This window comes from Borostomias antarcticus, assembly GCF_949987555.1.
Source record: "Borostomias antarcticus genome assembly, chromosome: 16".
Taxonomy (NCBI): domain Eukaryota; kingdom Metazoa; phylum Chordata; class Actinopteri; order Stomiiformes; family Stomiidae; genus Borostomias; species Borostomias antarcticus.
In genome coordinates, this window is record NC_140249.1 from 12,279,535 (window position 1) to 12,294,534 (window position 15,000).

General features: G+C 45.0%; 1 protein-coding gene across 1 annotated transcript in view; it reads right to left on the reverse strand.

The window, feature by feature from the left end:
• The window catches only part of furinb (furin (paired basic amino acid cleaving enzyme) b), a gene marked incomplete at its 3' end in the record, with an annotated part of 304,944 nt that overhangs the window by 44,803 nt on the left and 245,141 nt on the right, over positions 1-15,000 (reverse strand). Inside the window, exons 11-12 of the mRNA XM_084451106.1 lie at positions 2,115-2,218; positions 1,565-1,682 (exon numbers count right to left, since the gene is read on the reverse strand). Of these exons, the coding sequence (XP_084307232.1) occupies positions 1,565-1,682; positions 2,115-2,218 (222 nt within the window). The remainder of the gene's footprint in view (positions 1-1,564; positions 1,683-2,114; positions 2,219-15,000) is intronic.

Genomic DNA, 15,000 nt, shown 5'->3' on the forward strand with positions numbered 1-15,000 from the left:
TATAATGAAACTGTTTAAGTCGCACTGAAATGAAAAAATTCTGTCTCATTTTGGTTCATATAATTGCTCATAGTGTTCACCTATTCAACGATGTATGCCAAAAGAAATGACATAATTCTACTTTTGTTGTAATCTTATATATATGTATATAATTTCTTACTTCCTGGAAAACGGTAGGTCACGTGCAATGACGACAACAGGTACCTTAGATTTTAGGCCAATAATCTCACGACATCCACCCGTCAATCAACGCTATCCTTCTATCGAATCTGTCTAAAGTTCTTAAAACCTGTCCACTTGTCAATGTTCCAATCAAATTCCTGTAAACATATGTCCCACCCTCATAGCTTGTTTGCGATGGAAATACGTCAAACTACGGAAGTTAGATGATCTCAAACGTCCGTTTCAGTGCGACTTTAAAACTAAGATGCCTGGATAAAGAAATTATTTTTCGAAACGATATATTTGACAGAATCGTGATTTGATGGCAGGTACTTCACAATGCTAATGCAGGGACATGCAATACAGCGGGGAGAGCAAAAATCCACATGAACGTGTAATACCCTCTCCTGATTGGACACTGCTACGCGTAAATTAGCATAAAATAGGATGGATGTCTATTTTATGCTAATTAGATCGCGACTCTGCGACGCGCCGCCAGGGCGTTTTCCGCGCGACCGGAAGATCATTCGACTCCACCTTCCGGCAAACGCTCTCCATTGGTTTTAAATTGGATGCAGAAATTGACGCGAGTGACAGTTGACCAGTGGGGACGGGTGGTTACATTTCACAAAAGTGAAAGAAAAGAAGGAGGCGAAATGCAACCTGTGCTCTAAGATATTTTCCTGCAAGGGGGGAAATACAATGTCTATGCTAAGCACTTATCGGAGTAGTAAAGGGAAAAATCATGTTTAGCCCTGTTTTAAGGTTACTTATGATCATATACAATGGTTCAGATCAAAAAGTTGACAAAACTAGCACTTTTGAGAAAGTTGATAATTGCTCTACCACCATTTTGGTCATACAATGGATGTGGGTGGGCACCTTGAAAAATCATTCAAAAACATGTTAACCTCTCGATTTCAGACAAGAAGCTCACTGAGGTGTCTAGTTGGTGCTCGTCACAACCAATGGATGGCGTCAGTAGCCTAGCAATCGGTTGGCATAGGTTTGCCTTAGGTTTGACTGAGGTTTGTCAAACCATGGCATAGGTTTGCCTTCTTTCTGATAGAAGAACATTTGGAGGGCATAGTGATGAGTTATACTCATTAAGTTTATTTATAAAGCCATTTGAAAGCAACCTCAATGTGCTGAAACCATCAAAGGAAATAGATACACAATTAATAGCCTATATATAACATTTACATAACATTACATACATTAGAAAAGTAGGGTATCGATAGTGGGATCGATAAAGACTCAAATCGTTAAACAGTCTCAATAATGGTATCAGTATCGATAAAAATTAACGAGACCCATCCCTACTCACACACACTCACACATACTCACACACACACACACACACACACACACACTCTCACTCACACACACACGCAAAGCTAACCTGGGCTCCGTGAGCATGGTGAGGACACACTGGCGCTGTGGACCCACAGTGGTCCAGTTCTGAGCCAGGGCGACCATGGCCCCCGCATCCAGAAGACCATAACCATACGAATGACTCACTGAGATACGGAGGGGTGGAGGGAGGGAGAGAGAGAGAGGGAGAGAGAGGGAGAGAGAGAGAGAGAGAGAGAGGGAGAGAGAGAGGGAGAGAGAGAGAGAGAGGGTGAGGGAGGGAGAGAGAGAGAGAGGGAGAGAGAGAGAGTGAGAGAGAGGGAGAGAGGGAGGCAGCGGGAGAGGGAGGGAGAGAGAGGGAGGGTGGGCATTGTGAGGGAGAGAGAGGGAGGGTGAGCATTGAGAGGGAGAGAGAGGGAGAGATAGACGGGGAGAGGGAGGGAGAGAGAGGGAGGGTGAGCATTGAGAGGGAGAGAGAAGGAGAGATAGAGGAGGAGAGGGAGGGAGAGGGAGGGAGAGAGAGTTAAGTTAGAGGTTATCAGGATTATTAGGAGGAAGCTCTGTGAGGCGTACAGAGAGGGTTCCCGTGCCGACGCTACCTCTGCGGCCCATGGCGTTGGTGGTCCAGTCGTCCGTGCTGAGGTGGGCGGGCTGGGACGTCCGGACCACCAGGTGCTGCATGTCCCTCCATGTCAGGTTCTTACTGCAGGGAGCAGGACACACGCCTTAACACACAAGGGCTGCTGGAGTAGTACAGTAGTCTGGCTCAACAGGGGGAGGTTTTGGAGATAAGCCTCACTCAAATCCCCCCCCTATTTAAAAAAAAAACTCACGTTTGATTGGCATTTGGCTGAGATAGATTGTTGCATTTTCACTGGATCTGAAGACCAACAGCTTTACAGACAGATGCTGACAGTAAGCCATACAGTTGTGATTCTGACAGCCGTTTAGGTAGGGGAGACCAGGGACAGTTGTAACATGGGACGGTTGTAACAACTTGAATTCAGAAACAAGCTAGAGTGATGAAACTCACTGTGCACATGAACAATTAGATAATCTTCTTGCTTAAAAAAATAGCCAAGTTTGAAACTCCCTGAGAAGATACCAGACAAAGTGTTTTTTTAAGGTAAAAATTGTACATTTTCTATCCAATGTATTTTTTGGATACTGTCTTGACATCAAATGTCTAGGAATCCAAACAACTATTTTTAGAATCCATGTTTTGTGGGCTAAAAATAGAGCTGGCTAATGTGTCAAACTAACAGCCAGGCATGTTCACAGGGGGTGAAACCATGGCTGGTGATACTGGGACGCTTGTAACATGCTGTGGGGAGTCTCACCAGGTTCCTTATGTCTTGTGCAGAAAATACCATGTCTGGACAGGACAGCAGACGGGTTGTTAAAAAATACTTGTTGGCATTAGTGTGGTTGATGCTCATTGCCCATGAGAGACTGGTAGCTTGAGGGCTGTCTATGGAGAGGGTAGGGGGCCTTTTCATATGGAGAGGGTAGGGGGCCTTTTCAAAAACACTGCAAACCATCCCTTTGTCTGACCAGTGTTGTTGCATTTGTAGGCCTTTGCCAATTCATAGGCAAAATTCTGCACCTAAAATGAATAGCCTACATGGTTTTGATTGCAATTACTGTTTTTTTTTCACTTGGCTGTTCTCCTGGCAATATATGTTGCATCATTAGCCCAAAGTATATTCCTTGTATGTGAAAACCTACTTGCGAATTAACTACTGTATTATTATTCTGAATTAGATGAATAAGTCTATATAGCCTACTCTAGCTTAATATGTAGGCCTACCTCCTTTGGGCTCAGCCCATAGTATAAATCAGCTGCCTGCATCAGGTAGTCTCTCAGAACGATTTCCTCTCTCTCTTTCGTCTCTCAGAACGAAAATGTTCTTGGGGGTCCAGTAGCCTACTCCGGGGGGTGATTTTGATCCTCACAACAACATGAATGATAAATAATCTTTTTCATTTTGATAATTAGATTGTTTAATTAGGTATTTTTTATACGTTTCAAACCGTCCCTGGCATGTGTTACAACCGTCCCTGTACACTGGGACGGTTGTAACAATGGAGTGACTGTATTTAAATACATTTTGCAACCTGTACTTATTTCATAAAACCACTTAAATACATTGTCTCAGCAGCAGACACATATAAGTTTATAATATAGCAAAATTGCTATTTTAGTGTAAATTGTTTTTGATTTATTGGAGAAAATCATAAAAAGTGTTACAACTGCCCCTGGTCTCCCCTACATCCACCACAATGTCGCCTCCCCCTCTGAAGAGGATGAGGGATATCAGGAGCTTTTTCTCCGCAACTGTAAGCAGTAGTGATGGGCGAAAATGAACGAACATTTGAACATTTGAACGACTCTTTTTAGTGCCGAACAGTCTGTTGAACGTCCGACTACCTACACCCATTCCCTGTGTGCAGCTTCTTTTGTTGTCTGCGACCGAACGTGAATCGTTCCCTGGCTTGCAAATGAACGTAATAGACGTATATTATTATGATTAAACGCCAGCACACCCCCACGGCACACTGAGTAGGTGGAGTCTGACTCTGCACACGGCGCATACGCTGGGTGGGTGACCTGATCAATTGATCCCACCGCGCGGTGCCCAGGTCAGGACAGATTTCCTCTTGGCTACATAGCATTCTCACTAGCATTATTACTAGCTGGCCCCCTTACTAGCAAACTAGTATTGTTATGTTAAACTCAATTGACTTATGCAAAAAATGTTAGCCGGACACATTTTGGCACTCGGACCATTGAGCTATATAATAACTCGGACACATTTGGCCTGATACCGCCAAGAGAGGTGGTCATCCTGGGCGCACCCTACTAGTTGCAGCTTTGACACAAACCGAAGCAAGCAACGTAGAGTGGCTTTTAAAAACAATCTTTATTAAAATGCACATGTTGAGTAGTTGCACCGGAGAGAACCTAGTCAGGCATGAAGATGGTTTCGACCTTTGTTCTTTACACAAACATATTATAGCCTACCAGAAACCTCAAATAAATAGCTAAATACAGCCTACTACACACAAAAACCTAAACCTCTCGATAATGGTTGCATTTGCTTATGAGTAGCCTAACTAATGTAGCATAGAGGCTGGATTGACTGATAATTCATGGATTTGCACCGGAGAGAAGTGTTCGGTCAGCTGTCAAGGAACGTGCCTAGTCTACTGAGCTGGCGCCGGGAAAAAACTAGAAACTCGAAAGGTTCGAAAAGATCCGGTTCAATTAGATGAATCGACTCGAAAGAACCGGATCTTAGAAAAGAGTCGAACTGCCCATCACTAGTAAGCAGGGGCGTCATGCAACCCAAAAAAACGAGGGGGCACGAGATAGCGAGGCGTTAATAGCACGTGCAGTGCGCAAAATTTTAGTGTTTTTTTGTGAATTTTGCAGTTTAAAATCAGGACACAGCACAGTACCAGTTGCCACTCAAGCGGTGTGAAATAAAACTTACCGGTAGTGTTCTTTCAAGGACTTTCAAAATAAAAGTTAATAAAATAAAAGTTTTTTTACTCACTTGGCATTGGTCCGAATTATATACTGTATACTGAAGTATATTTAATCTGATATACTGTATAGCCTAATATTTGGAGGACCTGTACATCAGTTAAGGACAACCTTAATCTAAATGTATGCAAGCAGACCATGAAAACTTGTTTATCTGAGACGAGGCGAGGGTGGGGGGCTTCTTTGGAAGAAACCAAATCCACCAGGAAAGAGGGTGTTTGTCTTTTTTGAAAGAGTTTATGGTGGCTTTTCGAGGTGGTCTATGACAAAATAATACATTCAGCTCAGTAGAGAAAATAATCATAGCTCTGCATTGTAAAATGTAATGGTAAACAAACAATAACAGAAATGTAAAAAAAAAACAAAAAAAAAACTAATCAGAGGGGGCACGTGCCCTCTCAAGTTCTATAGGCAAGACGCCTCTGACTGTAAGTAACGTTAGCATTAGCTAGGTTAGCTAGTTGCTGGTAAACTAAGTAGGCTAGCTAACGTTAGCGCTAACGTTTGCCCTGCATTTTAAAGTGTGCTATATAAATTAAATTCATTATTATTAGTATTATTATCATTATTATACCATGGCCTGGGTTAATACTCTTTTCTGATTGGCCAGCAGACGTGCGTTAAAACCGTGTATACGCACATAGTTTAATTCAGTCTAAAACAAGTTTAATTCAGTCTAAAAATCCAATGAAAATCTCAATTTTTATCAAATCATTTTTGTATGAAACAGCAGCAGTCGAGAGAGAGGGAGAGAGAGAGTGGAGGGTCGCAGCAGCAACCAAGAGAGAGAGAGAGAGTGGAGGGACACAGCAGCAAAAGTCGAGAGAGAGTGGATGGACACAGCAGCAACCAAGAGAGAGAGAGAGAGAGAGAGTGGAGGGACGCAGCAGCAGGCAGGATGTGATACACTAAGAACATTGTATTAGTATTATTCAATTTCATAAATAGATGTGTATGCAGGCTACACCAATATATGGTCCCTACCAATGTTGAAACCAAACCTACGCCCTTGGTTAAAACACATATTTTTTATAGTTAATTATGGACAATCAAAAGTAAAATTGTAGCCTACTCATCATCACTGCATAGCATCACCATATATTTACCTGCGTTTGTGTGTGCACGCACGCACAGCAAGTCCAGTGGAAACAATCTTATCACTCACCTAATGAGATGTTGCTTCGCAGACGTCAACATCTGGATGTCAGGTTCCAGCGATGACAGCTTCAATCTGAGATCTGGTTCAATGTTAAGTCTGTTCCGATATTTTGTCTTCAACGAGACCAGTGATGAAAATCCCGATTGACAGAGGTAAGTGGAAGGAAAGGGCATAAGAAACATCAAGGCCTTGTCGGACAACTCTGGGTATTATGAAGCAGCTTTTAGCCAAAAGGCAGGCAGGCAGGCATCTCTGAGACATCTCCATCTTCTTGATAGGAGCTTCAACTTTGTCTTGCACGAGAAAAAGTGTCACTGACTTCCATTGAAGACTCCGATTGAGTCCATTCAAATGCTCAAAAATATCTGCCAGGTATGCTAACTTGGCAAGCCACTGGGCATCGCTGAAACGATCTGAAAGTTAAAATTTTGAGTCAAGTAAAAACATTCTGACTTCATCGCGCAACTCATAGAGCCGCGCAACCACCTTTCCTCTCGATAGCCACCGGACCTTGGTGTGCAGAAGTAATTGCCGGTGATCACTGCCCATCTCATCGCATAAAACGGCAAACAACCTGGACATTCAGTGGATGGGCCTTGATAAAATTGACCGTTCGTACCGTTTCATCCAGAACAGTTCTGTTCCAGAACAGTGAGATCAGGAGGCATGTTTTTGGCTGCGAGAGCCTCCCTGTGGATGCTGCAGTGGATTGATTCAGCTTGTAGAGCCACTGCTTGTACACGTTTAACAAGCCCACTGGGTTGGCTTAACATGGCTGCTGCCCCGTCTGTGCTAAAGCCCACACATTTTGACCAATAAATCCCATGTTCCGTTATGAAACTGTTCAATGTCAAAAAGCGCCTCTGCAGTTGTGCGTGTCGCAGTTGTGCGTGTCGGCAAAGATTTACAAAAGAGAAAGTCCTCCTATATTAATGGTAATCTCTTTTCTCTTCAGAGAACCTGATGCTACATGTAGCCACCAATCCATGTTTGTGGTTACAATAAGTGCATGGTGAGAGTCGGTTTAAAACTGACTGGCACAAGGGCCAACCGACTCTCTCCACTTGTTGAAACCACAAACATGGATTGTGCGCGGACACGCGTACATGGTGATGAGTAATGAGTAGGCTACAATTGACTTTTGATTGTCTGTAATTAACTAAAAATATCTGCGTTTTAACACTACGTTTATATATATATACTTATTTTTACGGTTTGCACATATGAGGTGGTCCGCGAAAATCCTTGATAATAAAGTGGATTTTATGTAGCTGTTTTCCACAGACCACCTGCAGTACCCTCGCAGACCACCAGTGGTCCGCAGACCACAGTTTGAGAACCACTGGTCTAAAGAAATAGTGTTTCCCCCCTATCTCAGGATGGTAATGAGCTGCAGCCAGACCTTCTCCAATGCTGGAACAGCACAAAACCAGGTGTGGAGTGAGGTCTGCATGCGTTACTGCATGCTGCAGATCTCTATGGGTCTGGGACACATCATTGGTAGCGCCAGAACCCTGGCAACACCAATCAGTAACGACTTTCGTGATCAGGCGTTCCCACCCATAGATATGCCCCGCCCATCTAACCTGAGCTAGCGTCTCTCATTTGCTGCTATGACCTGTCACTCTTTCAAAACCCGTCGACACGCCCTCAGAACACCAGCTTGGGCAGCTAAGTGGCCCAGACTCTATTATGTAGCATGCAGAGCGCATCTAGCGCTCTGCTAAAGGGGAAGAGAGAAGTCGTCTCTTCCCCCTCGACGCGCTTCTCCCCTCATGTTTCATTAATGGACACGGACCTCATCCACTCAATGTCACCTCCGCCGCGGATTAGGGCACAAACAGCTTTCTGCCCGTTAAATGATTCCATCTGGGTTTGATAAGCGGCCCGGGCTGTCGTTATGCGGGGGGGGGGGGGGGGGGAGACGCGGGCGAGGGGGATCGCGCCGCGCCCCCACGTGCGCTTAGTGTCTTGGTCACTCTCCCCTCGGCTTCCATCGCTGCGGCCGTCTCACCGGAGCGCTCTGGGTCAGGGAAGGACACGCGCCGAGCGCACACTAATGAGGAAGCAGAGCAAGGAGCATGTGAGTGTGAGCATGAAGGGGCGGAGATTAGAGCAGATCTGTCAGCAGCTGTCGAGGTGCGCCGCCGGTCTGCTCCACTGAGCCTCACAGCATCATCAGGACAGTCGGACAGACGGACGGAGGGGCGTCCTCAGGACAGACGGACAGAGAGGCGCCCCCCTGACGGGCAGCCATGAAGGAGCAGACACGGCGTGATTGGACCAGATCTACTGACAGACAGACAGCGTCGATAAGAGATAATTAAACATTTTCTAGTCTAGGGGATTTCTGAGCTGCAGGGCCGCTAAGAGAGAGAGAGAGAGAGGAAGAGAGAGAGAGGAAGAGAGAGAGAGAGAGAGGAAGAGAGGAAGAGAGAGGAAGAGAGGAAGAGAGAAAGAGAAGAAGAAAGAGAGAGGGGAAGAGAGCAGGAGAGAGGGGAAGAGAGCGAGAGAGAGGAAGAGAGAGAGAGGAAGAGAGAGAGAGAGGAAGAGAGAGAGGAAGAGACACAGCTACACAGACCACACACCAGATTTCACTTGCTAATCAACTCATTATGGGGAGCTTGCGTTGCTGACTCAGGTGTTCTAGCTCTGGGATGGATAAAAGCCCTCACATACACACACGCACGCACACACGCACACACACTGTCCCGACTCCGGGCAGGACTAGCCTGCATACGCATACAGAATGCTGATGAAGATACAGATATATACACACACACACACACACACACACTCACACACTCACACACATACACTCTCTCACACACACACACACAAACACACACACTCTCTCACACACAAACACTCACTCTCACACACACTCTCTCACACACACACACACTCACACACACACTCACTCTCACACACACTCTCAAACACACACACACTCACACACTCACACACTCACACACACACACTCTCTCTCACACACACACACACTCACACACACACTCTCACACACACACTCTCACTCACACACACACTCTCACACACACACACACACACACACACACACTCTCACACACACACACACACACACAACACACACACTCTCACACACACACTCACACACACTAGTGTTTCAGGCGGGATCCCGGGAATCCCGGGTAGGGCACCTGTCATTCCCCTCCCGGGAAATGGCATCGGGACCCGCCTTCCCGGAGGCATATGAGCTATGTTTATTTTTGTTTTAAAAAGTTACTGTATGCACACAGATTAGAAGAAAAAGAAGCACCGGTTAGTTTAAGCCCTACTACAGCGGTGGATCATAGGCATAAGCCAACTACAGCGGTGGATCATAGGCAAACATGTACTGCATAGTGTGCAGTGTCACTGTCTCACGTAGGCTAATAATAATAATAATAATAATAATAATGATAACTAGAAAGTACATTTCCTGGAGAAAATGTGAGGTGGGCTAGCTGCTGCAGCTGTATGTAACAGCTACTGCTAGAACTACTACAGACCGGGCAATCTCCATGCACCCACCGGCGAAGACCGTGCGTCTCTAGCCCACTCAGGGGCTGAGTTGTGGGGTCTGTGGCGTGGACAGTGGCTTGGTGGTGAGACTCCGCCCCCTCAGGTCAGAGCTGGTCGAGGACAGTGTACCCCTCTCCGGGCCACCTACTCGCCCGCACCGGTGAAGACCATGTGTCTCTAGCCCACTCAGGGGCTGACTTGTGATGCTGTGGCGTGGATAATGGCGTGGGGGTGAGACTCCGCCCCCTCAGGTCAGAGCCAGTCAGGGACAGTGTACCCCTCTCCGGGTTACCTACCTGACTCAACCGGTGAAGACCGTGTGTCTCTAGCCCACTCAGGGGCTGAGTTGTGGGGCCCGTGGCGTGGATAGTGGCGTGCTTTTTAGGCCCCGCCCCCTTGGGTCACAGCTAGTCGGGGACAGTGTACCCCTCTCCGGGCCACCTACCTGACTCCACCATGAAGACCTCCGAGCAGTCTCCTTGCACCCACTGGTGAAGACTGTGTGTCTCTAGCTCAATCAGGGGCTGAGTTGTGGGGTCTGTGGCGTGGTGGCGAGACTCCGCACGCTTGGTTCAGAGCCAGGCGTGAACAGTGTAGGCTGCACCGGGCTATCCACTTGCCTTCACCAGTGAAGACCGTGTGTCTCCAGCCCACTCAAGGGCTGAGTTGTGGTGTCCGTAGCATGTTCAGTGGTGTGGTGGCGAGACTCCGCCCCCTTGGGTCAGAGCCGGTCGTCGACAGTGTAGGCCATGCCGGGCTACCCACCTGCCTTCACCAGTGAAGACCGTGTGTCTCTAGTCACCTCAGAGCCGGTCGAGGACAGTGTACTGCTCCCCGGACCACCCACATGCATCCAACCATGAAAACTGCGTCTTTAGCCAACTCAGGGTCGGAGATGTGGGGACTGTGGCGTGGATAGTGGCGTGGTGGGTTGTGGTTAGAAGTTGAGGTTAGAAGCAGTAGCAGTGAAAGGCAGTTGGTGTTTGTTATAAGTACTGCTAGTAGTACTACACTCAAAAATAGATTAGACCACTCATCATAACTCATAGTTATATTGAGTTCAATAGCTGAAAGAGGAGAAAAGATATTAATATGAGTTTGCAGCCTGAAAAAGAGTGTCATTCTGAATATTTCTTTGAATATAAGGAAGGAAGAAAGAAAGAAAGAAAGAAATTAAGAAGGATGGATGGATGGAAGCAACGAAGGAAGATGAATGCTACCACAGTAGTCATAAAAGGGTGCCTGTACAGACAGCCTGCACGTGTCCCCAAATTCAAATCCCAACTGACACTGTGAGCATCCTCTCATTCACTTCAATGAAAAGGCATGTTGGCTTCAGACAGCTCTCTCTCAAAAAGTATAAAGGTCACAGCCTAGATATTGACACCGTAGGAATCCTGAGAAAATGCTGAACATTTTAGGCTATGATATGTAAGTGTAGCTTAAAAACTGTAGGCATGGTGACGAGTTAGAAAAAGGGTAAAAATGCAAAATTAGAAGCTTAAAAGGTAGAGCGGGCCCATACGTTTCAATGGAGAGCGCAGTTGCCGAACAAATCGTCATACAGCGAAAACTATAAGTCACACGGCTTAGATACTTACATTGTACGAATCAGCACAGTAACGGGAACGTTTTGATATATAATATGTGTATGAGCTGTTAAAACTGTAGGCATAGCGACAAGTTAGAAAAAAAGTAAAAATGCAAAATTAGCAGCTCAAAAGCTAGAGTGCGTTGCCATACGTTTCAATGAGGAGCGCAGTTGCCCAACAAATCGTCATACAGCGAAAACTATAAGTCACACTGCTTAGATACTTACATTGTACGAATCAGCACAGTTGTGTGAACATTTTGATGTATAATATGTGTGTGAGCTTTCAAAACTGTGTCAGCAGTTTACAAAATGTGTGAATATTTTCAAAGCAACTGCTGCCACCACTCTAAAAACATAAAGTTTCTGAACATTCCAAAAGCAGTTTCAAGCAGTTTCAATGGGACAAAAAATTGTTTTAAAAGTTAAATTTCTTAAAAACTATAACAAATATCAAAAATCTGAATGAATCCGTTTAAGAGCTGAACGTCATGAACATTAAAGTTTGAATGAAGTTTCTAGGACAAAGTATGAAGAAGTAGTTAAGGAGACAAAAAACAGGGAGAATAATAATAAGAAAGAAAGAAATAGTGGGAATATCACAAGTTGGGCTAGCTTCTGCAAGCTAGCCCACCTAATAAATAAATAAATAAATAAATAAATAAATAAATAAATAAATAAATAAATAAATAAATAAATAAATAAATAAATAAATAAATAGTGGGAATATCACAAGTTGGGCTAGCTTCTGCAAGCTAGCCCACCTAATAATAATGTAGGCTAGCCTATTATAATTGCTGTAGCATATTAACCATGATCTAATAATACATTTGTGACAGCGGCTGGTGATTTGGTCCGCAACTCGGCAAACCCCGAAATGCGCTAGGGGGCAAAATAACTAAAAAAAACTTTTTTTTTCGTTTTTTGTTTTTTTGTGTATTACCAAAGTTGAAGTTGTGAAGAACCTACTTACTATAACAGACAACAGTTTTAGGTTCACAAAATACGTTTAATTAGTCTGCAAACTAAGCTAGTTTTTAGCTGATTTCGAGTCGGGTTTGGGGGCGGGCAGATCGATTAGCATGATTTGGTTTCATTGGCTATTGCTTCCGGGTTCTCCGCCCCCCACCCTTCCCCAACACGCCGGCTTTGTTTACATTCAGTCCCAAGTTTAACCATGGATGCTACAGCTTTTGCTAAAGAGAAGACGGGGATGGCATCCAGGGCATGGAAAGAGTTTTAAGAGCAGCTAAAACTCCAGCAGAGCAGGACTCGTTCGTATACGGAGTTTTATTCTTGATGACCTGTGATACAGAGATGACTGTATCAACTTGTTGCTACCAAGTTGCTACCAAGCGAAACGTCGAACGACGTACCAGATTCACACCACCACCAAGCATTCTGCTTTGCTTTGGGGTAAGCTGATCTTTATACTATCTGTGCTGTTTACATTACATTAATCGTTTAGCAGTAGCTCCTTTCTAAACAACTGACTAAGTCTAGCTAGCATAACAAAGGCACTAGCACTAACTAACAAAGGCTAGCTAGCTAACGTTAGCTAACATGCTAGTTAGCTGAGCTAGCCCTTTGTTCCTAAACTAGCCAGCGAGGCAGCTAATATCGAGCTAGGTAGCTATATTATAGAGAGAAACAGAATGAGAGAGCATGAGAGGTATGGTAGTCTGACACCTTTTTCTTTGTTTTGGTTACAGGATGAGCAAAAACAAGCTCCAGCTTGTAAGGAATTGCAGCTCTCCCTTCATACCAGCCAGCAAGAAGATCACTATGCACTACAGCTTTGATTTTGCACAACAGGTGAGAATACGTTCATCCTATCATGCATTAGCTAGTCTATTTAATCAACACATTCTGGTACTATTTTATCTATATGGAGTGCCAGTACTGTGGGCAATAGTTTAATGTACTTTCTTCCTTCTATTCTATTGCAGTTTTGATGCTGAGAGACCTGGCATGGTTGTGGCCAGAGAACACCGTGATGCACCGGCAGTCGAGTTTCAGCTGCTGCGCAAGCCTGATGTCCTGCCCCCCAGAGAAGGTCTTCTTGTGCAAGCCCCATCCGGACTGGACATGGCCAGACAGACGTATCTCTTTGACAAGATCAGAGAGTTCTGTTCTGATGAGGGACGAGACGTCACATGTCCCCCGCCAAACTCCACAGCAGCTCAGAACAAGACTGTCCGCTTGTAGATTCACTGCAGATCATCAGGACGGACAGCACTGCAGGAGAAAGGCCACAGCCTTTCCTGTTTTCCTGTTTGTATACTGAAGCGTTGCTTGTTCTCTTGCACAGACTTGCCCACACTTGCACAGACTGCATTGTTAGAATATTGAATACTGAGCTGAGTACTGTTGTTAATACCATGAGTATTGAGCTGGGGACTGTTATTACTTTGTTGTACACTTGATCACAATGAACACTGCACCTTGTCTATAAAACAGACAACTGACTGTACACTTTAACACTTAGACTGTTGCCTTTTTTTGTACACTTAACTACTTATGCTTGTACTTTATATCATGTATGTGACAATAAAGAACGTTAAATTTGAACTTCATCTTATATTGTTCTTAACTGCATTCACAACACAAGATTAATACTGACTCAAAGAGTGTGGGGTCATCAGCGAGAGAGCACCTCACTTGGCAGCCACTCTCAGGTAATACCCCAAGTTGACAGCCACTCTGACAGATAATGACAGATCGTCCAGTGGGGGAGGAGTGGCTGGGGGAGGGGTTACCAGGCTATTGTTCACGCCCATTACCTGGCAGTCAGAGGTGTGAAAATGTTGGAGAACTTTGGAGGGAGATTTCTCAGCTAAGTTGATTTGGCAGTACTAGCATTCAAATAAGCATATCTTCTTCAAATATGTTCAGATTTCAATGTATGAGACCTCATTTGAAAGCTTACAATCTGCACTTTCATAATCTGTAAAAAACTGAAAAATGAAAATGCCTAGTTGAGGACCAAATTACCAGCGGCGGTCACATTTACAACAATATTAGCCTACCAATAGCCTGCCTATGAATACAGGTTAATAAATGTCATGATAGCGCGTTATATAGCCTATTCTAGGTATCTCCACAACCCGGTGATAGTCAATCCCGGAGATGAGCTCTTCGCTATGCCCTCCAGATCTATGCTAGGCTACTGAAGACAGCACTCGGCCTGTTCGAGCGACTTTTTGTTGCCACTGAGGAGCCTTCCCATGTCCAACCACCACCAGATCAGGGAACGGAATCAACCGAACAGAGTCACACCACCCTGAGCCTGCAGGCTGAACTGCAGCAAGCAATCGATGCGTGCATGAAAAGTCCCGAGCCAAAGGAGAAGTGTGGGAATGACCTGCAGAATATCCTGTCAAAGGAATATGCGCTCTTCAAGGCAACACAAGTGCGCCCCAAAAATTTGCAGCAGCTCTACGCGGCTCTTGGCACTATTCAGCCAACGTCTGTAGAAGCCGAGCGAGCCTTCTCAGTGTGCGGACAGTTCGTCACTAAGCTTAGAAACCGGCTGAGCGACCGCTCCATCAATGCTCTTTGCTTCCTCAAGTCCCACTTTATCAAACAGAGGAAAGTGAAATAGCCTAATCGAGATGGGATAGGAATTTGGTTCATTTAAAT